Source organism: Ylistrum balloti, unplaced genomic scaffold (genome assembly GCF_031769215.1).
Source record: "Ylistrum balloti isolate Yb309-2 unplaced genomic scaffold, AGI_CSIRO_Ybal_v1 Utg370196, whole genome shotgun sequence".
Classification (NCBI taxonomy): Eukaryota; Metazoa; Mollusca; class Bivalvia; order Pectinida; family Pectinidae; genus Ylistrum; species Ylistrum balloti.
In genome coordinates, this window is record NW_026782173.1 from 444342 (window position 1) to 471743 (window position 27402).

General features: G+C 34.2%; 1 protein-coding gene across 1 annotated transcript in view; it reads right to left on the minus strand.

Moving 5' to 3' along the window:
• Nucleotides 1-25244, minus strand: part of LOC132551342 (synaptotagmin-15-like) — a 150345-nt gene extending 125101 nt beyond the window's left edge. The window contains exon 1 of the mRNA XM_060215477.1: nucleotides 24808-25244. Coding sequence (XP_060071460.1) covers nucleotides 24808-24958 — 151 coding nt within the window. The 5' untranslated portion in view covers nucleotides 24959-25244. The remainder of the gene's footprint in view (nucleotides 1-24807) is intronic.
• Nucleotides 25245-27402: the final 2158 nt, after the last annotated feature.

A 27402-nucleotide genomic window follows, 5' to 3' on the forward strand; every position in this document is an offset into this window, starting at 1 on the left:
TCCCTCACATGTTCTTAGCAAATCACAATGCTCATTTAAACCATCGATGACGTAGAAGCTCCACCCACTTTCTAGTCAAGTTATCGTCAAATTCGGGTCAGGGTGTAGCTCCAGGCATTTGAATAGGCTTAAAATGTTCCTGTTTAAATTTGATTTTGTGTTGGTTCCCAGTGTACATAACCAAAACTCGCCATATCTCTTGCAATGGTAAAGGTATTTATTCACTAATCTCATGTCGGGAGACTCGTATGGAGTTGTCAGTACGTTTCTTTGAAAAAGAGATTGGGATTCATGTGCCATTCTCTATAGAATTATCCAGTAAAGGTAGGAGACATGTGCTCTGATTTCATTTAGCTGTGATATTATTAAATGAATCGATCACTGGATTGAGAATAGCACCTTCTGTAACGGTTATTTCTCAACATTCTGAAATTACCGACACACACATTTTTAAGCAAAGAAAAAGTGAATCGAAATATATCATAAGGTTTTCATTGTCGTATTCTCCAATTCAAATTTCGATGACAATTTTTGCATGTCATTATAGTAAATTTCTTCTATGGTCATGTCGAACATCTACCTTAAACGGGAAGATGGCCGCCATATTTAGGTTAGTCTAGCGTAAGAGTTCATAAATATATATATATATAGGATTGGACTATGAAAACTATCCAGTTGAAAAACGCGCTACATAATCAATTTAAATTTAGTTTAAACTCCCTGCCAAAAAGAAGACTGATAATACAGCAGGCTTAGTAACTTATTTTTGTAAGCTAGTCCAGTACACGATAAAAAAAGTCCATACTAAAGATGTATCAGTTGGTATTTCACCGGACCTTTTTTCGAGTATCTCAGTTAAAAAAATCTCTGATAGTATTTTCGTTTTCTCAGAAAAAAATGATAACAATAAAGACTTTCAAACTTTGCCTTTCTTACTGATATATATAATTTAGATATTTGCGCCTTTCCGTTTTCTTTTTATTTCGCACACATAAAACGACAGATACGAAAATCAGGTCGTCATCGAACATTACAAACAAAAGATTCTTTATAAGGCAAGCCGAGACCTTTACTATTGATGAATATTCTATTGGAATATGCATTCCACGAATGAGAATTGAATAGAAATATAATAATAGTAAAGTCAGATTTCAATACTGTGGCATTTTCTAAAAGGAGATGTCCACAACCTACTGACACTGATCAAATACACCCTGAACAAACAAACCTATGCTTGTTTGCATATCAAGCATGAATACAAATGTATTATTGATTTCAGGATTCATTATACGGCGTAAGACACTATACATGACACACTATAAAATATTCATAGTAAGGTGGTGTAAATTGTGTGATGTTACGTTTTGATAAAACATTTTCCTTAAACATAAGTTTTGCATCAGAATGCTACTTGGCGTGTTGCAATGTTTATCAAAAACAAATACCTGCAATACAATAATAGTCTCTATAGATGTCAATCACGCGAATCTCAGGTCAATACTTTCAAAAGGGTTATACTGACTTGAGATTGAAAGATTCATGTATTACGAATTCAGAATATTGCTGCAAAAACACCTGCGCATTGCACGTGATTGAATATCAAACGATCAAGAGTACTGAACGTCATAGTAACGCCTAATTTGGCGTCGTTTAACTTGATGAATATGGTTCAACAATGTCAGCATTACATTATCTTGTTAAGGTTAAATAATATCACGTCTTTTCTGTGTGAAGGCTTTCAGACATCTGAGGACTGAGAGTGTGAGATTATGTGCACGTCAATACAATAAATTCCGGGATAATTACCAACTAACTCGTCACTGGTCATTAATGTGTTGCCCGCTCTATCGTTAGGTGTCGGAAATGGGTGTGTGGAACAGCTGAAGAAATTATCGTTCAACATACATTAAATGTGACGGACTGGTGCCCACTGTACTTTCAATAGCAGAGACGTACACCTATATACGGAGATTTCTTATCTCTATCACAGTTTGTCAAACTGACATTACTGGAGACACGGAGAAAGCTAAGATGTAGTAGAGGTCACAGCTTACCGTGTCAATACAAGTTGTTGATATCGCATCTAATTTCATTGTTGACATTTAATATGTTGTTGTATGGTAAAATGGTAGTTCTTTTAACAAAGTGTTGTTGTTTTAGTATAAATGTACATATAAAATTAGGGAACTTCTTTGACAAATGTTGTCGTAACACAACGATCGATATCTTATTGCCGTCCGAAATTCCCATTCAACAAAATTCAGTCAATGTTTTTAGAGATAAAGAGGGTTCTCAAGATTTAGGTGAGTTCCACAGAAAAAGCATAAGTCCAGGACTCTAGTTAAAAAAAACAACAACAAACAAACAAAACAAAAAACACTGAGGTAATCGGCAAACCATTTGTTGTTCATTTTTGTTTGTTAGTATGTGGCAAAATATATCTAATAACCGTATGGTTGCACACCTTCTTACAGCGACAAACATGTTCCACTAGGTTATAATCGAGCATCAATCTAGAGATAACCATATCAAGAATGCATAACACTGTATAAAACGCGTGCTGAAGCTGACAACATTCCCTGTGAGGTCAGCCTGCCTGAGTTATTAATTAACATCGATGTCGTTATGCCGTGTAATGTTACAAAACAAACATTGACTTTTATTCAGATTTATATGAGAGTTTGTGATGTTTCAAAATGCAATATTACCCTAGGGAAGAGTCGCCTTCTCAATGTTTGAATTCTCGTAAACAAAGCCATCCGCTGAGCTGTTCAATACGGTATCAATCTTCATTAAACCTAAATATCTCGTGTTCATTCAGTCAGGAAAATGGACGCAAAGCCAAAATCGTTATGTAACTGGAAGAATCGTAGGTGTTGGCAATTGATTTCTTGTATGGCATGTTTATTTTACCTCCATCTTCTGACAAATAAATACTATGAATATGAGTGTATTGTATCAAATTCAGCCTTAACGTGATATAATCTCCCTCAGTAAAGGTACAGATGAATGTATGTACGGTTCTGGCCCTATTACGTAAAGCTCTGTACTTTCAGGTATGGTTTTGCGTGGAGTTGAAGTCTATCTAGGTGTGACAATAATCTATGAATATCTAATTAAGATATATTGTATATGTCAGACATAATACAACGAATATGTAATTGGATCTATTGTCTGGAAATATGATTACCCATGAGATATTGAGACATTTCTTATCTTTATTGAAAAAAGCTTCATCAGATAATATGATATTTCTTATGGAAGCCTTTAAGGACAGAGGTAGGAATTTTACGTAAGAATGGACAGTGTGGATTACCCTATGAATGGTACGAGAGAAATAAAGGGCAGGGATTATTCTATGTTAACACAACAAAACAAATTGACTCGTAATGCGCGAAATTTCCAAATTGTTAATTTAAGGTTGTTTTCAGTTTTAGCAGACTTCTTGACAACAATAGAAACCAAATTTGTAAGAATTCGAGACCTCACACACTTGGTAATTGCAACGCTTCAATTAATCTGATTTACTCATCCTTGACTGACTGATTCGTGTCTAAATGTGGAACGCCATGTTGCGTCACTGGAATAGAATGGCAATTAAATCCAAGCATAATTATTGTTATTTGAAAACCTCTCCTACTCAAAAGTGCCATTTTTGGCTCATGCAAGCGCAATGGTCAAAGTATTCGTCATTCTCCTACAGCATGTATGTGACCGTAGCTTGATTCCTTGATGTGAGGTACATGAAAATGTAAGGGTTAACTCAGAATCCTTTCCAAAACGCACTATTATTCAAGAGTGATTAACATTAGTTTGGTTCCAAATCTATTCTTCACACTTATGCTCAAGATAAGTACATTATCAACGGCGAAAGGACGTTGAAATTGACGACGGTGTTAACCGAATGACGCCGTCAGCTTTGTCGTTGTAAGATGCAGTCATATAAAGCACTCTAATGCAGACTTTAAGTACAACTATAGGAAAAAAGGTCAGACATACGGTAAAAGTATCCGACATTACGATGTGAATTGTTTATATTGAGTAATAACTGTCAAATATCCTGAGGATATTTCTCCATATCTTACAATCATAAAAAAAACACCTGAATAAGAAAATATTAACTTCTGTGTCCCTAGGATATCACTGATTGTTGTGATGACAGTGACAAACAAATGTAAGGTAATTAGTTAAGATTGTACTGCGGTACCGTATTATAGCGTATATATATACACCTTTTGTTATTTATAAAGCCACGCCCCCATTTTTTATATTTCCATTGCATAAGCATGCATTAGGAGACTATTTTCCATTTCAACTGTCGATAAACTGCTCGATATGGGATGAGGAGAAGTGATATCTGATATTTACAAAGAGAAAGAAAAGTAAAAATGATAAGTTTGTTGAGCAATATTTTTTTCGTTGTAAATTAATGTTTTTATTGCATGGGAAACGTTCTTTAAGTAAATCACATTTCCATGTAGTATTCTTCTAAGACAAGATAAGTGATGATTGCTTTGACAAATAGAATTTTAGCGTTATCTGATACATTCTTGTATCTGGTAAACTTCGTACCACTATTGAAAGCAATAGCAATGTGCATTATAGACTTTTGGTAAGAACATCCATTACTTTATATTTTGTAAAATCATATGTTTTCGTAAGACTCAAATTTCGTGGTTTTCCAAAGATTTTGATTTTCGATAGCACTTAATTTCGTGGATAAATCACAGTACTATTATCCATGCCTTTGTTTATATGTTCACCTTTTCCTAAACATATATGAAGGATTTTGCGGATTTAGTGTACCCGTGATTTCAACGAAAATGAGTCTTCCAAGAATATTAATGATTTCCATGAAAAATTCTACATGGAACTAAAGCAACATTCGGTCGTCATAGATCTCGGTTTTAAAATTTCAATAGATCTCACGAGATTTTAAAGTGATTGGGTTGTCAGTAAGAAAAAAACACTGTAAAAGATAAAATTAATCGGACTTAATTTACATGGCTCAAAAGGACTGAAAGAAAACGTTCTTTTTGCAGTTAGGGAACCATCGTAGTTTGACATTATTTCCTTGAAATAGATCTAGATCTCCCCCTAATATGATGGCAGGGATCAATTGATCTTAATTACGGTAGATGTTATCTCCAGCTCGACGTTGCTGTTTCCGAGTCGTTTGACGTTAAGGAGATGAACAACACAAAAGAATTTCTCAAACGCTGGCATCAAATGTTGCGGTATAATTTTAGAGGTATACTGTTACTGATATTTGATTAAAATGAATTTACCATGATTTTATACGCAAAAATAACGATATAAAATAATCGTTTTGAAAAGTCTGTAGGTGACGAGATAGACACTATTACTCACACATCGATATTAACATATCTACGTGTGTTACTTTGAATTTTCTCAGCACTTCCAACATACATATTCCATTGCCTGTCTTGAGATCGTTCGTTATAAACTCAGTTCCTACATTCAGAAAGGAACTATCAATCTTTCGAACATTCTAATACCAATTTATAAGGTATTTATCACATTGTAATCAGTGATATATAGGAATTGCTCAATTTTATAAAACTGTATTACCATTTCACTCATGATAAAAGAAGTCTTACACGTCAGTTTTAATCCAGAAATGATACAACTTTTGAAGTTTTGACCAATCGTGTTGGTGCTTTCCAGTTACTGCACAAGTTTCCCTATTCGTTCGCAAACAGAGCGAAAGTTTTAATATGTTGAGTTTACAGATGTTTGACAATATATTTATGTTTCACACTCGTAAAATATAGAAATTTTGTTGTACTCGTGAAATAGATATAATATCAAACGAACAACATATGAGAAATGTGTTTCGGAACATTTCTTATTGCATAAATGATTGGTGACGTTGGAGTTGGCTGCAGGATCACGAAAGCTCGCAATGGTATAGAGGTTTCTTAACCACTACCAAAACGCACCTACACGTCTGCTATCATAGACACTTAGTCTATAAATACACAAGGAAAAAAAGAAGTAAAAAACCCCGATTTGTTAGAACTGGTAGTCCCATTATTGTCATCCAAAACAACTATTATAGAATTTGTTTCTTTACGTATTTAGATAGTATTCACTGAAGAGTAATTTTGTTTATCAAGAAAAATGGCATTTTTCCTTAATTGCAGCAATTTATTTGACGCTGTTGACTTTCAGTTTGAGTGTCAGGTGATAGTCACAGTCACATGGTACCAGAATAAGGTTTGAACAAACTCCATTGCAATATGACTGTCTTCACAATTTATGGACATTCAATATTCTTTATTTCAGCTCCCAGGAAAGCAAATACACCAACACCTTGCGTTGTATTTATGACTTAACTTGATTTAACTTCATTAGGAGTCACAACATTTGTAGTGTAGAGGATTGTATAACAGACACGGAAATTAATATCACATTTGAATACTAATTACAATAAGATTCAGTTGAGCCAAATAATGAAGGAAAATAGTTTCCGTCTTTTTATGACTTATGAGTAATTCTGATAGCTATATCATCTAAAATTAATTTCATAAAGATGAGATTATAAATAGCAAAACATTACGTAATTATTAGACTTGGTAATTTTCAGCAACATGACTCATTTGGGTGTGGAGAGTAATTATACAGTCAACAATAACCGCCATTATAATAACCGAGTTTGTAAGTGATATATTGATGTTCTCTAGGGACTCGGCTATAGTCGCGACAAATCCGCGTATGATTCTGATCAGACGGCAAATCCTTCCTCATATCAAACAAGAAGATGAACACTAATGCCATGACGTGAATGTATACAAGTAATGGGACATACTGAGGCGTTGGCTGAGTATGAAATCGCCCTTGATATTAAGTCTCTTGATGTCTCAACTTTAAGATGAATTTATAGCTATTTGCTACCTTTTTGGAATACGATGTGGTAAATACATATTTTATCTAATAATCATTTTACACCATGTTCAAAGGCAAAATGACATATTGTTATTACTAGAGTAACATAAGGCTACAATGCTTGTTAGGGGGCCGAGACAGCTCAATCAGTAGAGCGTTGTCTTACGTAACTTCATGGGAAGATCCGATGTTTGGCGTACAGTACCCGTATCTTTGGCGGGTGTATATCTCGGGAAGCCAAGAAACGGACCCGTTTGTATTTATGTTGTGTCATTGAGCAAGAAATTTCATTCTTATAACATTGTATGGCATGCCTCCGTATTCTGCTCAGTGACGTAGCTACCAGCTACTGCAAAGTTAGCCCGGCTCAAAACAACCCTGATTGTTCACAGGTCGACTAACTCAGCAAGGAACAATACGCATAAACAAACAGCAATGTCAGTTATATCGGGTTTATGCATGTGACATGAATCTCGACTTCAGACCTGCTGACGTCAACACTCATTATTAATGGAATTCTTTATCATAACACCTGCTGCTACAGATATTGCTGTTTCGTTAATGGTAACTGTCACTCAGTGAACTATCTAACCACTGGATCAATCCAACCATCTGCAGGACAACAAAATCGTACTAAAGGTTACAGTAACGGTGTACTGTAGAATGAATTCACCATTCCAAACTTAAAAGCTACCCATTGTTTTGGACCTGTTCACCTACGTCTTTTGTCCTTTTGTCTCTCTGTTCTTAACGAAAGTGCTGACAAAGGTGAAATCGATGGAGAGGGTGTTAGGGAAAACCAAGATTTATAACAGTGAGGTCATCAGTATTACTTTTATGAAGTGACACGTGGCATACTATCAAATGTATGTTTTTTTTATGGGATATCGATAATAAAACAATAGATTGAAATATGAAATAGACAAAAGCCAAAATAAAAATATAGATATTGGAATGTAAGATTAAATGTAACTGTTACAACTTGTCTAAAACCAAACAAGATAACGTGTCTGGAATATACAATACAATTAATTTACCTAGAGTAACGTTACAAGATTTATAAAGATATGAAGATCAAAAATCCACTTAAAATTCAGTATATGTTATCTAATAAAGCAATACATTTGCATTACGTGATATGAATAACACATCAAGTCATTACAAGTAATAGACATTGATACATAAATCTACATAAAATGTCTAAATGTTATCCACATTAACGACCAATGTTTCACGCTGTCATACTGACCTCAATAAAGTCCATTTGTGCCAATTTGTTATTGAGCTTTAAAGTGCCTTCAAGATCTAATATCTATGCAGTTTATAGATGTTGACTTAATATGTGTTTGGGAAGGGAGGGGGAGCTTAATATTTACGTAATACTTCATTTCTATAAAATATTGATTTGAAATTGAAGGATCTGGTAGCATCATTGTCATCCAACATCATCAGAATGTTGTGAGATTATTTGTCATTAGTTTACTGTAACATTTATACTGTAAGCCAAGGAGTCTAATCTTGAAGGTTAAGTTATCTTCCTATATACTTTTTTCAATATTGAAGACAAGAATTCTTCATTTAAAGTCGACGCAAAGTATTGAGGTTTTGGGGCAAATAACGTATTTACATGTATATAAGTAGGTGAGTGTTTGGCGGATCTGTGGTAATGTAGGTCAGTGTTTTGACTGTCTGTGCTATCGCGGTCCCCACCATAGGTACTGAGTTATTTCTTATTAAGTATCGCAAAATGTAAATATAACCACTGCAAAATATTAGGTTTCTCATATTACAAGCTATTATCACATTTTAACGCATTTTATGTTTTGGTGACGTAGCGCTTTAATGAATTAACTAAAAATTGTTATATAATCAACATTCAGAAACTTTAAGCATTGCAATCATAGTTTACCACATCGTGTCAGCGCAAAAATACCAAAATAACATTGACGCCAAAATATGTACTTTTACTGTATATAACTTGATCTGAATCAGAGATAACGGTATGCATGCGTCAATCCGAAAGTGACGACACACCTTCAAAAGAAATAAAAACAGTATAGACACATAACTAACATATTGTGACTGAATGTGCTGTCAACCAAGTATGTAGTTCCCTTAATTGAAATGCCACACCAGGATAAAATAATAGATCTCTGATGAGATATGAACCACAACGGTGTCCGAGATGCCTTAATACACGTTCGCGATAAGCCGAAGTTAGATTACGAATTTTATAGATGATTTATACCAAGTCGCTCCTGAATTAAACCTGTCACCATACTCTTTAGGTTTGATACTGTTTATGAGTAAATAGACGTACATGTTTAAGTGGTCAATCATTTAGTTTGACATGAAAATCATTTATCAAATTTTCTGTTGTATCACACGTTCTTTAGGACAGAACCAATTCAGTTATTAGTAGGTTCCATTCGTCACCTCATTTATTTCAATAGAATCCACGTGTCACTAAACATATATTGCGTTACCTTCCCCAACTTCCTTTTTCTCAGTACTGTACCTGTTTGTATTTGTTATTATGTGACTAAAGTACTGTACCTGTTTGTATTTGTTATTATGTGACTAAAGTACTGTACCTGTTTGCATTTGTTATGTGACTAAAGTACTGTACCTGTTTGTTTTTGTTATTAAGTGACTTAAGTGCTGTACCTGTTTGTATTTGTTATTACATGACTAAAGTACTGTACTTGTTTGTATTTGTTATTATGTGACTTAAGTACTGTACCTGTTTGTTTCTGATATTATGTGACTTAAGTACTGTATCTGTTTGTGTTTGTTATTACGTGATTAAATTACCTGTTTGTATTTGTTATTATATGACTAAAGTACTGTACCTGTTTGTTTTTGTTATTATGTGACTTAAGTACTGTACCTGTTTGTTTTTGTTATTATGTGACTTAAGTACTGTACCTGTTTGTTTTTGTTATTATGTGACTTAAGTACTGTACCTGTTTGTATATTTAATTGCGCTGTTGTTTTACAGGACCGTAATATGTAATGTTAGCACCAGAGATAATTTTTACATTTCTATTCTGTTGTTATCTACCTTGTTCTCATTTGGGAACATTGCATTAATTCCTTTATTGATCAACATTGACAACAAGGGTGTCTTAAGATCGTACCTTCCCTTCGCTATCCTTGTACGTGCTTTTTAGGAGTCTCCATTGGATTTGTTTCTTTTGGTCATGTTTTGTTCTATTCCAATCAAATTTGAGATCGAACTATCGTTTTGTTGTCATGTCGGTATTATTTTTGTTGTTATTACGAATTCACAGTCACCGGAAGTTTGGGATTTACTGTATTGATATGTCTATCCCTCTCATCCAAATATTTACATTCAGATAAAATAACTGATTAAAAATCTATCCGAAAAGCCGTACATGTAAACACTTAATGCAAATGTTCGACCAGAAATTACTCGTCTGTTTCAACTTGATTGTTGAATACAGCTATCCTATGGGAACTTTCAATTGAACGTGATTTCCCGAATGGCGTGCCGTTGCCTTTTGTCAATAGACAACAATGATATTGTAATGGAATAAACTCATGTAATTCTTGATAAAAGATATTATTTACGAACCACAAATGGAGAGAAAAAAAAATAGAAAAATAGATTAAGTAAATAAACCACAGTCTTAAAGTAACCCCTATCATAAATGTTATTGATATACAAATGCTTGTCCTGTACTCTTTGATTGTTTAAATATGGATATTATTTTTGTGATGAAAACCGAGCTTTTGATGCAAATTGTGATGCATTTATTCATTAGATCGAACAGAAGATAACATGGTTGAACTTGACTTTGAGATTGATGTTTGCTGTGTGCGTTTGATTAAAAAATCACTTCCTACTAATGGAATATTTGTTGTTAGAGGATGAAATCATAAATTGTCATAACTTGTGCCATTTTTTAAATTGGTCAATGAAATGTGTTTATAGTTAAATCAGGTATCGTGGCAAATCATTTCGACTAAAAGACTTGCTATTGGAAATAACAAAATTATTTTGTTATGAACAATTTAGATATCACATGAATATGTATATAAATATTTACTTGGAACTTAATGTCTTTATGTGTAATTGATCGGTTTCGATCAAATCACATGATAGGGAATGTTACAAGTTTTTCAGTGCGACGACAGCTTGTTTAACGTTGTTATATATCTGCCACACGTAATTGGTGGCCTTCTAGCCATAAGATCATCTTAATTTGAATTGCAAGTGGTTTGATTTGCAAATTCCTACTTTTTGCCGACATAGCAAACACTTAATATAACTCATCAATGCACTTTTAAAGGCCAATGACCACATATCAATAAATATAGGTTATAAATGAGTTATGAGACATGATAGATATGCTATTAAAACGTACTAATGCCTATTTATCTCAATTTTGTGATGATATTTTGCAATTTACTGAAGTAAGTTTCTATGTTCCCTGTACCAATACACCGTATTATTGTTTTCAATGGTGACGCCATATGTCTGTCATGATGCATGAAAAACGATAGCGTTGTCAGACCACTCAATAATACGAACGGAGAGCGAGAGCACTGTGATTTTATCAGAAAATAGAGACAGTTACCACGGCGTAGGAAATATACATCAAAGTATACGTCAACATGGTATGGTGACTTTAAAATCATTTATTACAGAATGTGGAAAAATGGGACGATACGCATGGTATCTAAGATGAAGATTCAACATCTTGTCCCAACTTAAAGGCAGCACATTTGTTCAAAGTGTTAAGGTTTAATTTTTAGAGAGATGAAAATAAAATAAAATAAAAATATTTAAAAAGTTACAACATGATATGCCTTACTATGTTAAAATTATTGGCATTTCCATTTTTAAAGGATAGTGAAGGTATTCTCACAACTGTCAACAATTGCTCTGAATTGATAATTAATGGCGGAACTATCAGAGTGCCTTAGATTACAGGCAAATTTTGTCAGTACATGACGGGCTTGAATAGGAAGACTAAGACAATGGTGTCTAATAGGAAGTACAAAGCACTTAAAGACATTTCATCCAAGAGGCGAGTACGATTTAAAAGATTAATGAGAGACGGAAAGTCTGAATAAAGGAATCATTGTGCCAATATAGATTTATTTGTCATTAAGGTTTCTACAACAGAAACGTTAGCCACTGGCGCCTTTCCATGGATTTGGAATTAGTGTAAGCAAGGTAATCAATTACACCTCTGCTTGAGCCAGCTTTTTTAATGTGTGATATGTTTAGTTTAAAATGTCAATTAGACGGTTAAAAAAATCTGGGGTTAATGAATTATGCTTGTGATATATAGATAGTTTTTGTTTCTTCCATTGGAAGGTTTTTTTTACCTCCTTCTGTAGTGCTGAAGCAGACACTCAGTAGGGATATTTCTCTAATACATTATCAGATTCATACTTGTAGCTCCTTCATTGTAAGTCGGGAAATGTCTTCAGTATATTCCGAGTCTGCCAGTTTAAATTTGTCTTACATTGGTGTACATGTTGAAATAACATCATTATACATAATTATTTCTTTGTGAATGTCATAAAAATGTGAAAACCTCTCCGACTTGCTCCCCCAAATACACATGATATCACCTAGGTTTTCAGCTTGAAGTTGTTTACCTATTCATTTGAGTTCGAACCCTTCAACGGAATAATTTTGAATAAATTGTATGTAATTTTGCAAGATAGTAAGCAAGGATACCCATTTGTAAATAATTCATCACAGGTCTCGTCAGTACTCCAAATCATCACACGTTCATCAGGATAGAGCAAATTCCATTAGGATTTAAATGATAAGGATGTGGTGTTTTACCCAGATGTATTGATAATCGATAATTCCATCAATGATTTGTCAAATTTGGAAATCAGAAATGTATGTAAAATCATATATAATTTTTCAAATAAATGATGTGATAAATGGTTTGGTTTAAAGACCTATGAACTTCTATTGTCATTTGAGGACGTCCTGCCCTGACTGCGGTCTTCAGGCGTTGAAAATACGATAAACACTTAGCTTGACTGACTGTAAAATATATATAGTGTAAGAAATCCTTGCGTATATGTTCAGGTGATACAATATAAATAATCGATTGATTGATTGATTGATTGATAATCAAAACTTTACACAAAGGTATCCAGTAAGGGTCAATAGGACATTGGCTGATAAAAATAGCCTTACATAATTACAATGTAATGTGGTAATGAGATATATAGGCAAAAGACAAACGTTTCAAGTCAGAAATCAGGAGGAGTACAATCACAGGCCTGTTCAATAGGCCAGCAATGAATGGTATGACAATTTAAACAATAAACTGTTATCAGATGGATTATACAATTGATATGATGCCAATCCGGATGGAAGATTTTTTCGTTAGTTTAAAATAAAATTGCGCATTGATATTACATTCAAAAGGGATGCGGCTCTGTCAGTTTTCACGGAACAATGTGGCTAGTGTTTCTTCGCAGAACATTTACTTTTTCGTGTCGTGGAGCGGATTGGTACGATTTTCAGAATAGAATATCCACGGAAATAATAAATGGGCGTTGGTCGTAGTATGTGACGACATTTTGTTTGTAACAGATTCTACACGTTTAATTTTGAAGTCAGATCGACGTGTACTTTAGCAGACAAAGTTGACAAATTTCCTATCAAAGTATGTTATGACGATGATAATAATTGTAGCGAATCTACATGTTTGACAAAAAAAATCTGTTATAATTTGATAACTTTGCAAAGTTATTTATTTTGTTGTGAATGTCTTCTTTAAGTCAAGCAACTGCGGATATGTCAGTTCAATGCATATTGATACCACAGTGAAAGTGACAAGCGGCCAGTTTTGTTTATCAAGGAGACATATAGATTTGTTAATTTCAACACGGACTGAATCACTGTGAAATGTAGTGTACAGTCTAATATACTGCAATTAGATGTAGTAATGATATATAGGCGAATTCAACACAAAATGTAAATGTCACGTTTGTAGCTGGAAGGATTAAGTTTTGGTGGACGTCTCGCTTTAACCACCAAATATATATTCATACGCTTGATCAGCTTGGCGTTCATGGCCCGATATACTCACATCTAGTTTACATAGAACTAAACGGGGAAACTGTTGACAGAATGGAAATATAATCTTCTGACGTTTAGTCTGAATTCATAAAATGGTAACATTGACACAAGACCTAGTTCCATGTTATGCTCTTAATTATCCTAACTCTGTGGATCCGTGCCGAAGTTATCGAATAATTTCAAGGCTGTTTCAATTGTAATACACTTTACAAACAGCAACATGTCCTAGAGTTGAAGTGTACATCGATTTAATTAAATGTGACATATATTGCCGAGGGTACAGTAATTCACATTTAAATTAGTGTCTAGTCTTGATGAGGTCTAAATAACCTTGAACAACCTTGTTATTCATCAAATGTTTGCAGTTATAAAACATGTAACAATCAAATTCTAGAACTGAAAATTCCCATGTATTTTATCATATCGCTACGTCATGATATTGTTGTCCGATTGCTTGTTGGCTGCTTGGTGTCGCCCCGCGAACAGCCATGTCATTTGGAGGCTGAGGTTCCTTGTAAAATCCTTTGAATCACCGTTTTCCGGTTAAAAAAGACATAGTTCTAGTACAAGCATAGGTCTACATTTTCCTATTTTCGTCTATTTTTTAAAAAAAATAATTTGCAAATATCGCAACAAGGTGTAATATCTATGCAGGTGACAATTGTCAAAACAAAATTAAACCAAACGTAACACTGGCCCTATTTATGCACATGCGCTAATCAATACTAACTTCGGATGTCGCGACTATTGCAACCACGACGCCATACCAAGTTGTAAAAAAAGAAGCGTTTTACCCGATCAAATGATTCTCATACGAACCTGAAGCTAGAAAATTAAAAGCTTTGGGTTTAAGTTTTGCGTTCCCTATTGGTGTCGTTTCTATAAACCATGCTATTCTGAGGCGATTGAGTAACATTGATCGAACATCACAGAATTAAGTTTACATATTGTGTGGCAGATCGTTCCCAACATACCGACCTAAACCGATAAATTTCATTATGGAGGAGAATGCAAGTCGATCCCAGGATACGCTTACAGCATCGCAAAGGCTTTATACGACCTTTTTAAAAGCTTTTTCAATACATTTTTGTAAAACATGAACGAAAAAATCGACACACGTCAATACACACGTCCTATAAAACATCAGTCCTGTCCCTTCACATTCCCCGGTTCTGGGCAGTTCCAATGCTTCTCGTCAGTCGGTCTTCGTAATTTTTTTTCTATTTCCGGTATATTATTCATTCATCATCTATCATCTCTTGCTGTCGAGCAGATGTATGTTGTAAATTTACATTTCTTTTATTCAACATTGAATCTGATATCTGATTCGTTATACAGACGCTAGTTCCTATCTTCCAGCAACCTGCCTACACATCCGTACAAAATACCGACTTCCATAAAATACCATCTGTTTTGATTGACAATGCCTAATGTACAATCGATAATTTCCAATATGACTGTCCGTATGCTTCCGGTTTCAGAGCGCTAATATCTGACATTTTGCTGTATTATTTAAAGAACAGAACATGTCTACAGTGTGATATCGCTGGTATGATCAGCTTGATAACAAATAAACGTATTCATTCGCTTGTCATTGAGCAACCAAGTTTTAGAATAAATATGAATTGTCATTGAATAGTGAGGAAATCATTTTTAAATTATCAAAAATTCATAAAAAAAAAAAAAAAAAAATGATGGTTATTTCACATACATCTTTATTTGGTTCACTTTATCTATCAAAAAGCTTAGGTAATAAAGCTGTGATTCTTAACTGTACTTTTCAATTTTCTTTATCAATTTCACATTCATAACGTAGAACAACATTGCAAAGAAGGTACCGAAAAGTCATTTTAAAGGTTAAAACGGAGTTTGCCGGCAAAAAAAGTTCAAGAAGAATGTTGATGAGGCCAGTTGCTCCGGAAGAGTAAGCTTTTTCTGCTCCATTGACGATACCCGCCGTGTAAATATTGCTATATTCAAGTATGTAAAGATTAATAAAGAGTGCAACTTTATATTGAACATGGAAATCGAATCAACTTCCCTATAAACTTTATCAACCCTCATCCCTCGAAGCCGGAACATGTGTTGTGAGTTTGTCAGCTGTCGACGTATTGTTGAATACCATATCAACTACGACATGTTAACACCAAAGATTTGACAAACGCGAACATTTCTATCTAGAAATTGCAAATAAAATATGTGAAAATCACATGTATCTAACAACTAGGGGAAAAGGCTAGTGTTCCTGATTCTGTCGAATATATACGACGGGTATGGAAGATACATTTCTTGTTATTTAAAGAGAAGACATCGTCAATATATTTAGAACGAAGATGATGGACACAAGCAAGGCCTTTATGACCTTCTTTCATAATCTCTTCGATAGATTCAACTTTGTAATAGAAAAGTCAGTAGCGAAACACAGTTTGCTCCCGTATGCATACTATTATTCTGTCGGGAGATCTTACTTACAAATTTTACAAAGACATTGTTAATCAGAAGTTCAGAATATATCCAAAATGATATATAGGGGCTGTCTAATGATACCCTATTTGTTAATGTTATTAAATACTTGATACTTCAGCAGCAGTTTAACTTTCGCTTCATCGCCAATTAGGCGAATATAAAGGCTAAAGTCATTTCAAAGATGCATATTTTAATGGAAGGGCAATACTTACCTTGGGTGAATGTTTCCCGTTTATCAGTAGTTATTAGGTTTCGTACTCGTGAAACATATTGATATTATCACGTTGTGATTTATTGTTATAATGGTAGTTACAAACTACATGTATTACATTATTACCAACAGATCTATTTCCCTTAGACATACTACAAACCGTCACATTATTGAACTGTCACATTATTTCCTAGTGTAATTTCTTATTCTCCTCATAACTACATACACTAATAGTTTATCACATTTTGGGGGATGGTTTCACGATTGCTATTCAGAAAGGTCACTCATAATTAATGTTGACACTTACAAAATATTCATGACTCACCCAACAAAGTTCTGTCGTTAGCTGATAAGCACGGAGGTAATTGTTTGAATATCAAAATGGAAAAACGGAATTTACGAAAAACAAAAGAGTTTTGGAAGAACAGTTGATGTTAAATATTTAAGCATCAATGTCTGAGAAAGGCAAATAACGTTATCGATAAAAATCTCTGCTAGAACAAAGTGATGCAAACCCTTGCTGGATATTACAACTAGAGATGACTTCATTGGTGACGTAATGTGATGCAAATGTACTTTTAATGACGTAACATGACACCTGTGACTATGTTTCGGATACATAAGATATATTAATCATGTGACAGCTTAACAACATACACGTAATGGTGTATCCGATCCCTTCGACGACGTAATAAGATACATGAGATGGTGTAGCCAATCCCTTTGACGACGTAATAAGATATTTTAATCACGTAGCCAATCCCTTCGACGACGTAATAAGATACACGTGATGGTGTAGCCAATCCCTTCGACGACGTAATAAGATACATGTAATCACTTTTCCGATACTTGAGATGACGTAAGAAGCGACCTCAGGCGATGAATGTATAATTTCGACAGTACCTTCCAGTCAATATACATATTTATAGGTTTTTGCTATTTTGTGATTTATTTATCAGATTTCAATGTAATTTGTAGTTTGAATCTACACACATTACTAATAATTAAATCAGTGAGTCAGTGAATATTAAAGAAGATAATATGTTATATATTTTACACATCATTCGAGAGCGCACTTTGATAGAGCAATGCACTTTATCACAATACGGAGTCAGATAAATACGTTCCCTGTGTTGTTCTCTAAACAACTAGATGGTGATTAGTTGTCTTTGTGTGAACTATTAAATCCCGGTAATAAAATTTTATTGTCTTGAAATGCCATGCAGCATGTTCCCACAAAACTAACAATCATCAAGTCGGAAATTGTTTTACTGGGGTCGATTCCGTGTTTTCATTATGTGACATTGACATGGGTTTGGCATATGTCAGACACATACTTCGCAACCATTAGTTTGAACCAACTAATATCAGTTTAGCATTTTGAAATGACATTTCTGGGGGAATTGCTACATTGCTCTCTAAAATGTATTTGACAGTCTACACAACGTCAGAAAAATGTAGTTCATTCATGCCTCGTAGTCGAATTGTATAGCGTATCAACAAAACAGTAGGATAAAGAAGTGTAGCAAATCTAAGGAAAATAGCTCATGGCTTTCTGTACCGATAGCATAGGAGTACAATATGTGTACTTATTGTATTGTCTCCCGTATGAAGTCAAACTGCCCACAGTCTTGAGGGCTGACACAGTCGTGATGTTGCAAGACATATTTTGAAATATGATAAGTTAAATCTGGTACAGAGGATATTTTATAAAGAAATTTAATTACTTATGATTTACATCATAATCTATACACTGTTCATACTTAACATCTATGTCAATACAATACTGATGCAGTGTACTTGTTGTTTGCGTGGCAATATCCCTTAAATATGTACCGGAAGAAAATAAAACAAAAACCTAACTGATTTAACAATCTTATGGATTTACAATACCAGTTAATATAATCATTCTGTGCATGGTTTTATTTTAACATGGCAATTTACATCGTACAAGGATGCCATATCATTACAAATTGTTCCGGCGAATGGACACTTACTGATGAACACCATCACTGTAATTCGTACAGGGTTGTTCATACCAACACTGTAACTGGAATCCAACTCCGTCAAGTCTAGATGGGAACTTATATTAACGTCATGGACGTATGGTCTCCCATGTGACTTAATATGACACTGTTAAAACACACGCCGGAAGAGATGGGGCGATACTAATCAATTTGGTGTGGATCCGGAGCAAGGAAGGATTTTCCGCCTCGAAAGTCATGACGTTTTATTTCACGGACCGACGTTAGTTGGGAATAGATGGGCCTGTAATGAAGTGATCTCTGTTATTGATTAAATAGTATAGCGATGTCAGAAGTAACTTAACGTGGGTTTGTGGCGGATATTCGACCAGCGTTTGCAATAGAAATTTGCTCGATTTTCACTATAATACTTGTCATTACAATGCAGAATGTTCGCGTTAGAGTTGGAATTTCTGTTCAGTGCGTGTTACTTTACCGCTATCCCACATGTATTACTAAAAGTTGTCCGATCATCGCGAAATAACAGACCTGGTTGTGACATTTCTAAAAATTTGAAAATGCATATTCGGCATCAATTGACCTTTCTTGTCAATCATTTTAACTTTCAATTGTGGGTTGATATTAATAACATATTGATATAAATGTAGGTGAATTGGGTGGTAACGAACAACATAGCTTAACAAGTTATAGACGATTTCAAAGAAAAAAAATGTATACTCTTCACCGTGCCACATTGTAAATGAAACTAAACATAATAGATGCATTAACAGTTTCAAACGGTATATTCAGCGAATATGTACAAAATTTACTCTTACAATAAATTGTGTTATGAATATGCCCTGTTCTCTATTTAACCTAATGCTAGTTATTTCCGTATATGTTCTACTCTATATGTTATGAAGTAATTCAATATTCCCTATGATTCCTGGCTGGCACCGCTCACAGAGCACTGACCACATAATATCATTGTTTGATTCTGTCTCTAGATTCGGAAAATTGTCTGGCACAACTGGTTTGCCATCTCAGGAACACCAATTAGGTAATGCATCATACTAATTCAATTTAATTTGCCATCCATATTTGAAAGAAATATTTCTTAAATTGCTTTATCTTGATGGGACGTCAAAAGTTGGCTACAGTGCTTATTTGATTAAAGTAGGCTTTCTCGGATAAAAGCCCACATTTACACCAAAAATAGATATGTGCATCTATTGCTTTTACACGTACAGTGTATCTATGGCATTGTCGGTTTAACAACTGTTAATTGCGAAAATCCGTACTCTTCATTCAACATTTTCTACAAGGCACAACTTAATCAATAATTTCTAATTTCTAATTTATACTTGAAGAGCGTTGACCTAGTCTTGGAGCAGTCCAAAGTTGGCAAACCACACCTCATCGTTGAACACATTGGAGATAACATATGTGAATATCATGAATGCTGCACATTTATTTATAGATGTACATGATACTTATGTTTACGTCGCTGCTCTATAGAACCTGAAATATCTTCAGAAAGTCAGTCAGCTAAGTATCATGTTGGAGACACAACAAAGGTTCGATCCCGGCATCTCTTGGAAGATGGTAATGAGACTTCGGACTAATTAGGTTTCGCCTAATTAAATACATACGTTGATGAGCGTGTCGAATCATTGGGCTCAGATTACCTTGCTATCTCCTTCACAGGATATGATAATAGAGTCGAGAATCAACTAGACCTCCAGCAAATCAGAATTTTGCTTTTTCCTCTTTCCCTTTTGTGTCAGCTTAAGCTTAATAATTTGTTCACGTACCATAAACGTCAATTTCTGTGTAATAATCTTTTGTATGATTTTTGTATTTCACTAGTGTGACATAGAGACGTTTGAAATAAATTAATGCGCTTTTGTTTTTATATCAATCTTTAGAGGAATTCGACCAATGAAAACAGAGAACACATTTATTATTGTAAAAATAACCAATCAAAATGCCTGGTGAATGAACATTAAAATAATTTGTAACAAACGCATGCTATGCTGAAGTATTGTTTTAACATATATTTGACCAATTTTCAGTTGCTTCTTAATCTTGATTAATTTAGACCCTTAGTATCACAACGCTAGAAGGTCGAAAAGGGTGTACGATGCAGGTTGATTAATTTGGTTCTTCTGTATCTAATTCAAAATCTGTATTAAAAGGGGTCATTTCCTTTTGTGTTTCTATTATGCAAACTACTGAGACTTCTAAGATTTCTTGTGGACAGTACTTCAGTCATAGCCTTGAAAAGTCTTATTTTTTATGCTGTTTTATCTATAAGGACAATAACACACCGGAATTGAAAAGGATGCAGGTTAGTGAAGATTATGAAAACGTTTGTCTGGTCTGATCTCATAAGAAAATCTTCCATTTCTGTTCGTTATAAGAATTTTCACAAGTGTGAGGCTTTTTAGTCTGCACGTTGGTTTTAAGAACGAGATGATGCTTGGATTGACCTAGATTTTCCTAGTAGGTGGTATCAATGAAGCGAAAGACGCTGATACTTCTCGAACACATGGTGTTTTGTTATCCTTGTACTTTCTCAAGAGTTCATCTGTAAGTCTGGCTGGTGTTCATGACTTGTCCTTGGTCATCGATTAGGAATTTTAATTAAGGTTCTGTTGACAAGTCGATTTTTAGTTTCGTCGTTTGTTATCAATATAAGCAAATAGATACAAATATCGTAACGCAGTGAAATGAAGATATTATTAGTTATTGTTCCAAGTTAGTAGGCAGACGGGATAAACAATGCACATGCTGGTCGGATTTAACAGAAAATCAAAGCACTGTCTGACAATAATTTTAATCAGTTTAATGATATAGAAATGAAATTGAATAACACATGTCTCGATGCAAAGAAAAAAACATCGGAAGTAGATAAACAATTTTGTCTGTATACATATCAATCTATGTCAAGTCTTAACACAGAGTTACTTGACATATAGTATGAAACATCGTGTAAATAGCCCCTTCAGTTAATTTCTATATATTATGTAATATAATATAAAATAAGTTAATTAAATAATTAAATGAGAAAAAATGTAGTAATGAATGCATTCTAAGCCGTCCCAGATTTCCCATATCGAAGGCATCGCATTTCATGAATTATATATGGATAGCAAACATGGGTGTTTGGTACAGAATCACGTAATACATGTACGTAATCCAAATTACAATATAGCGAACTGGATTGCATATATTTCGGAATTTAGTTTTCCGTTGTGTAGATTTATTCAATAATATTCCTGTGCTATTTTACAATTTGTTACAATTAAGCTTATTTTACATTATCATAGTTTTAGGTTTTCAATCAGGTTCAGGGATGTTCTTTGTTGTCACACATTATCTTCTAAATTATACATTAATAATATGATTAGTTCATTTATATTTATTCCAATTTTGTTAGATACATTCAACAACCAATCGATAAACTGGAAACTTGTTTGATCACTGCAGCGAGGATATAAGTAAGATTCGTGTTGATGTAATTTCCATTGATGAAATATCATGATTTAATTTTGAATCGATGCTTACTATTCATAGCATTGAAATGTACTGATTTTTTTTCGGAGGCAAATGAAGGGAAAGTTGAATAAAAAGAGTTTTCTCCAAAATCTATGAATTCTTATTGAAGGCCATTATTTTAAAGAGGTCGAATAACATGATGATTTGTTGACACAACTGCATCTAGCATTCTTATCCTATTTCGTGCTCGTGGCAGTTTTCATTGGTAGTTGGCCTACAGTTTAGACATCTAGTATAAAAATTAGGAAAATTCTAAATTGTTTTTTGATATCCAATAATCTTGAAAATACATCAAAATATACATGAGTGTTACATCATTGACCTTCACGATATTTACTAAATGGCGATCAAGTTGTTTTAGTTACATCCGTCAACATTATTACTAAAACAAAAGTACAGAACACGTGTATTATATAACATTACATAACTTTGATCGCGTTTTCACGTACGGGGAGTTGTGGGATGTAAAAAACGTTGATTATGTGTCTGCCTCTGCATTGCCTTGAGATATTCCATATGCATTAGTTAATGTGTTTTCCTACAAAAATATCCAATGTGAACTTCGTGTGAGAAAACCGACCGCACTTCAGTTTTACAGAAATTGATTTAATCAGGTAATTGAACTTAATTATAACTAAAATTTTATTTCATTTAAAAGTAATTCCGTGATAGTCAATTAAGCACAAATCATCACCTTGAAAACTTTCTACATTTACCGAACAACAATAATTTTTCCGAATTGATTGGATTTCATAAGCTAAAATTCCAAGAAGTTAGAAAAAAATAATTTAAAAACTTTTACTAATGAAAAGTTAAAAAATAGATTAACATATGGAAATTTAAACCAATCTTTCTACATTATCTTCGAATATTTTGGCATTATCATTTGCTAAATTTCAAATGCAACTGTCAATGTTCAGGTTCATACAAGAGTTCATGAAAATAATTGGAATCAGGATATAGACATTTTTACCCATTGTTGATATCAAATAAGTTTTCGTATCGATTAAATTAACTCTGACCATCACAATATGTTGTCTTTGCCATTGTCATAACATTGTCGAGTTACAGCAAATAAAAATCTTTTTTTTTTAACATTATGTTTGATCTGAAAAATCTTGCTTACTGAAAAAGTATAGCAAAGTTAGTAATGGCCTTTGATGAAAACACAGCCTAGTGCGTCATTCCATCATAAAGACATGCTGTGTAAAGGATACCAACCATAGAGGTCATTTTGTGAGAACATTTTTCTTCGTACACCATACTGATGTTTTACCGTACTCACACTAGACTACCGGTTATTTAACTTTAAAACATAAATTGGAACCAGTGTTCTGGGTTTCTTCTGTAAAGAACTCCAAAGAGCTTTTGATCAATCTTCAACACCATCTTCTAAAAGCGATTTCTTGTATAAGAACATTTGATTTTTCTTCGCAGTTCACCACCATATCCGATTCTAAATTGAACGAACGCCATTATTCTCTTGCTATGAGAGCTATCTTTTCAAGAAAGGTGATACAGATATAATGGTTGTAAATTATGCTGAAGCGTATTTCGTGAAATATACGTCCAAATCAAAGAAGAAATATACGAAATCATAAAATGATCGAGTTTCGGATTGACAACAGGTCATTGGCATGTCTATGGGAACTGATTGTGCTACTTCTACATATGAGGCTGAATTTGACCAGGAACTCATCAAAGCAAAGTCGCTTAATTTCACTTTCCGACATGTTGATGATGTTTGTCTATAAATAACAAGAAATTTATTGACCACGTCTATCGTATATACCCACCAGAATTGGAAATCAAGGACACTAGAGACTCTTCTACATCAGCCGCTTATCTGGATCTTTTCGTTCAACGAAACCGCTTTGGACAGCTGTATGCTAAGCGTGATGAATTTTACTTTCCTATTGTGATCTTTTTCATTTCTGGATAGCAATATTCCTGCACCTATAATGTTTACATGTCAAACTTGATTCAATATGCAATGGCCTGTTCCCATTATCACGGATTTGTGCATGAAGTCGTCAACTGACGGACAACCTTGTAAGACATGGTTTCAAAAGATGCAGGTTGATAAAAATTATATGGAAGTTTTATGGTCATCATGGTGCTCTTAATGAGAAATATTATATTTCCTTTGTGCGATATGAAGCTGGACAGGTTTGATGCTCGTTCGTTTGCCTTATTGTCTCTGTTGTCGTTTGCCTTGTTTCTATTGGAGAAAATGTTTCTGCACTCATAATTCATTCATTTGCATTTTATTGTATGCATTTATCATCCGTTGAATGGTTTACTATCTTACATACAGACATATCAATGCGTAATATATTTGTGGGCCATATATTTTTACTTGTCAGTAAACGTGTCCCATTGCTATGCAATAAAATTTTGATTAAAGGCAATTGCTTGTCATAAGAAAAACTATGCCCCTACCGTTTTATTTTATTCGTGTTGCTGTCAGCTTTTTTATTTACTGAATGATAAGATGATTTGTGTATACTCTTTAACACTACTAATATTCGCTACAATAAAAAGGGTACGTTTACTATTTATCTATTAGCTATACATGTATAACAACAAAACGTGTTAGTAAATCTTACCTCTCGCAGTCGATGTATTGCTCTTACTATCTCGATCAGGATACTTGAATTTTTTCTTCTCATGACCTTCTCCAATACGCTTCCAAGCTCTTTTAGGAGTTTCCAAAGTTTTAAAATTCCTGATCTCGGCGTGGAATGCGTCTTGTTGCATGTTCGAATCGAATACTTTGGAATAAGCTAACTACAATAATTATCAAACATTGACGATGGGTGACAAGAAAAGCTTCAAGATAACAATGTTCAGCTTTTAACGGATCACGGTTAGTGTTAAAAGGATATGATGGTGACACAAATATTATGCTGTTGTCAACAAGGAGTTTCAAGGCAAAACAAACCAAGCTGTTACATCGTCAAATATTTTGCACTGATCTATAAGACACGACTACTGCTGATCAATATCCATCTAAAGGTGTCTATATGCGCTGTACACCACCAACCAAGTACACCCTTCCATCGGCAGCACTACAACCAATGCGCCCTATCTCTTCCGTACCAATACATCAATACCGACCACGGCTGCGATAACACTCAAGCCTCCGCTATTTTTGACTTGGACATTTATTTATTGAACAAACTAAGGTCATTTTTGTTTAAATGCCAATTGCAGTGTCCACCAGTTTTGTTCCATCTTAGAATTCCGAAATTATTCATATTTTCAAATAGTATCTACAATCGCAATCAGCTCTGTGTATTGATGGTATATTCTGATGTATCTGTCAGTCTCTCCAAAGGAACATTCGATTAATTCAGACAGATCGCTTTGCCTTCAATGTTTATGATAACATCTTGTGTACACATCTTGCCGTCACGCCATTTGATTAGCTCTACACACACTGTTCAAACAGTCATCACAACGAAATGCCCAAACAGATTCCGAAGTTCCCCAAACAATTTGTTTTTCTTTCTTTCGTCGACTTAATTATTTAGATATGCAAAGAACTGTATTTGAAACTCAGTGTATTCGATTATGAAAGCATTAGCAAAAAATGGCATTGGCCATTTGCCAATCGAAATGAACCAAGCCAAAACAAGAAAATTAATAAACAAGCCCTTTTTGATACCACTTTCAAGTTTCTTGCACTAGACCTTCTACAGTAGTCATATTGCTCATGTAATTACAATACCTTAAATGGCAACTTAATTTCCTATAACCTTGTTCTGGTATACTATCTCCTCAAAAAATAAATACACAACAAAAATACGAAATTTAACCACCATACCAAGTTTGTTATCGTACTCAAACATGGAATTATACCTCATGTGCCGGTTTTGTATTCCTCCCAACTCTTGTCTGTGTCTCCTTCTCATTTGGTTGTCAATTTCAAATTTACTGTATGGTTGCGTTCATAACTGTAATGAAATTAAGATAATATTGTTTCGTGATAATTTTGTCTTGATCATCTACGCCTCCAGTGTACTATGAATCTATCAAGGGTGAATACCACGGTTCGCCGGACATCAAATATCTATGCATACTCTTTCTTTCTTTTTGTCATGTTTTGTCTGTAGATTTCAACACTTAAAAGCTCTCATCACTTACGAGTCTTGGAAGGACAAAAATGTAATTTTTGATGCACATGTAATCTAATTCAATATTTGGCTTGGCTATGTGGGTTCGGCCAGTGTTTAACAATCTACGCAAAGTTTGTTAATAGGACTGAAAGCTTGGGATAAAGAGGTCATTAAGGCCTTAGAGGGAGTGACTAATTATTTAAACTGAACCGCTGAAATACTAATGATATCAGATTAGTAAGCGACAGTAACAAACGAATCCAGGCCAATTAATGATATATCACAACGACGAATGGATTTAGAGGCGAATGTGCCAATGATTATAACCAAGGATTTAGTTAGATAGACTGGTGGTCTAGAACATGACACGTCTAGACCACGATTTTATGTTCTATTGTTTTTCATCGGTTTCTTTTTTTCCTCGATTTTTGAAGACTATTATATTTCTCTTATCATTCTTGACAACTTTGACATACAAACACCCTCTAGAACATTAAATTTATCATATTCAAAGTAATTGGCTATGATCTAAAACAATTCTTTGAACTCAGAATTCAGAAAAGGTGCTAGACAATGTCCAAAAAGAAGAGCTGAAGCTTGCATTTTCACCTCCCTAGTATATTCTCTCCCAAAACACAAACCCGGGTTTTAAATCATCGAAATCTTACTTGATAACTCTCATAGCATCGGTAGTGTTGCTGAACTATGTGTTTCTACAATTAGACAAGCCTTGCCAATCGTCATGTGTGAGTAACCTTCACGACTTTACCACAATGAAGCTCCCTAGTGGAGATGGCAATGTCGTTTGTGACAATTATGTGGCGCTGAATTAATTCACATGACTCAAATTGTACAGGAAAGCTTCTCATTTACATTCCGGTGCTTTGATCACTTTTTAATTGGTCCTAAAACAAGTAAAATATGGCTATATATGAAGTATCAATTATTATGGATTGTGATAACAAGGGACATCGTTAAGGTATATTAAAATTCTATTAGACGTTATTTCCGTCGGGTAAATTTCAAAGTCCTGTCAATGACTATCCGTGATGAAAGGAGACGATATTCTGGAGTAGAACAAAT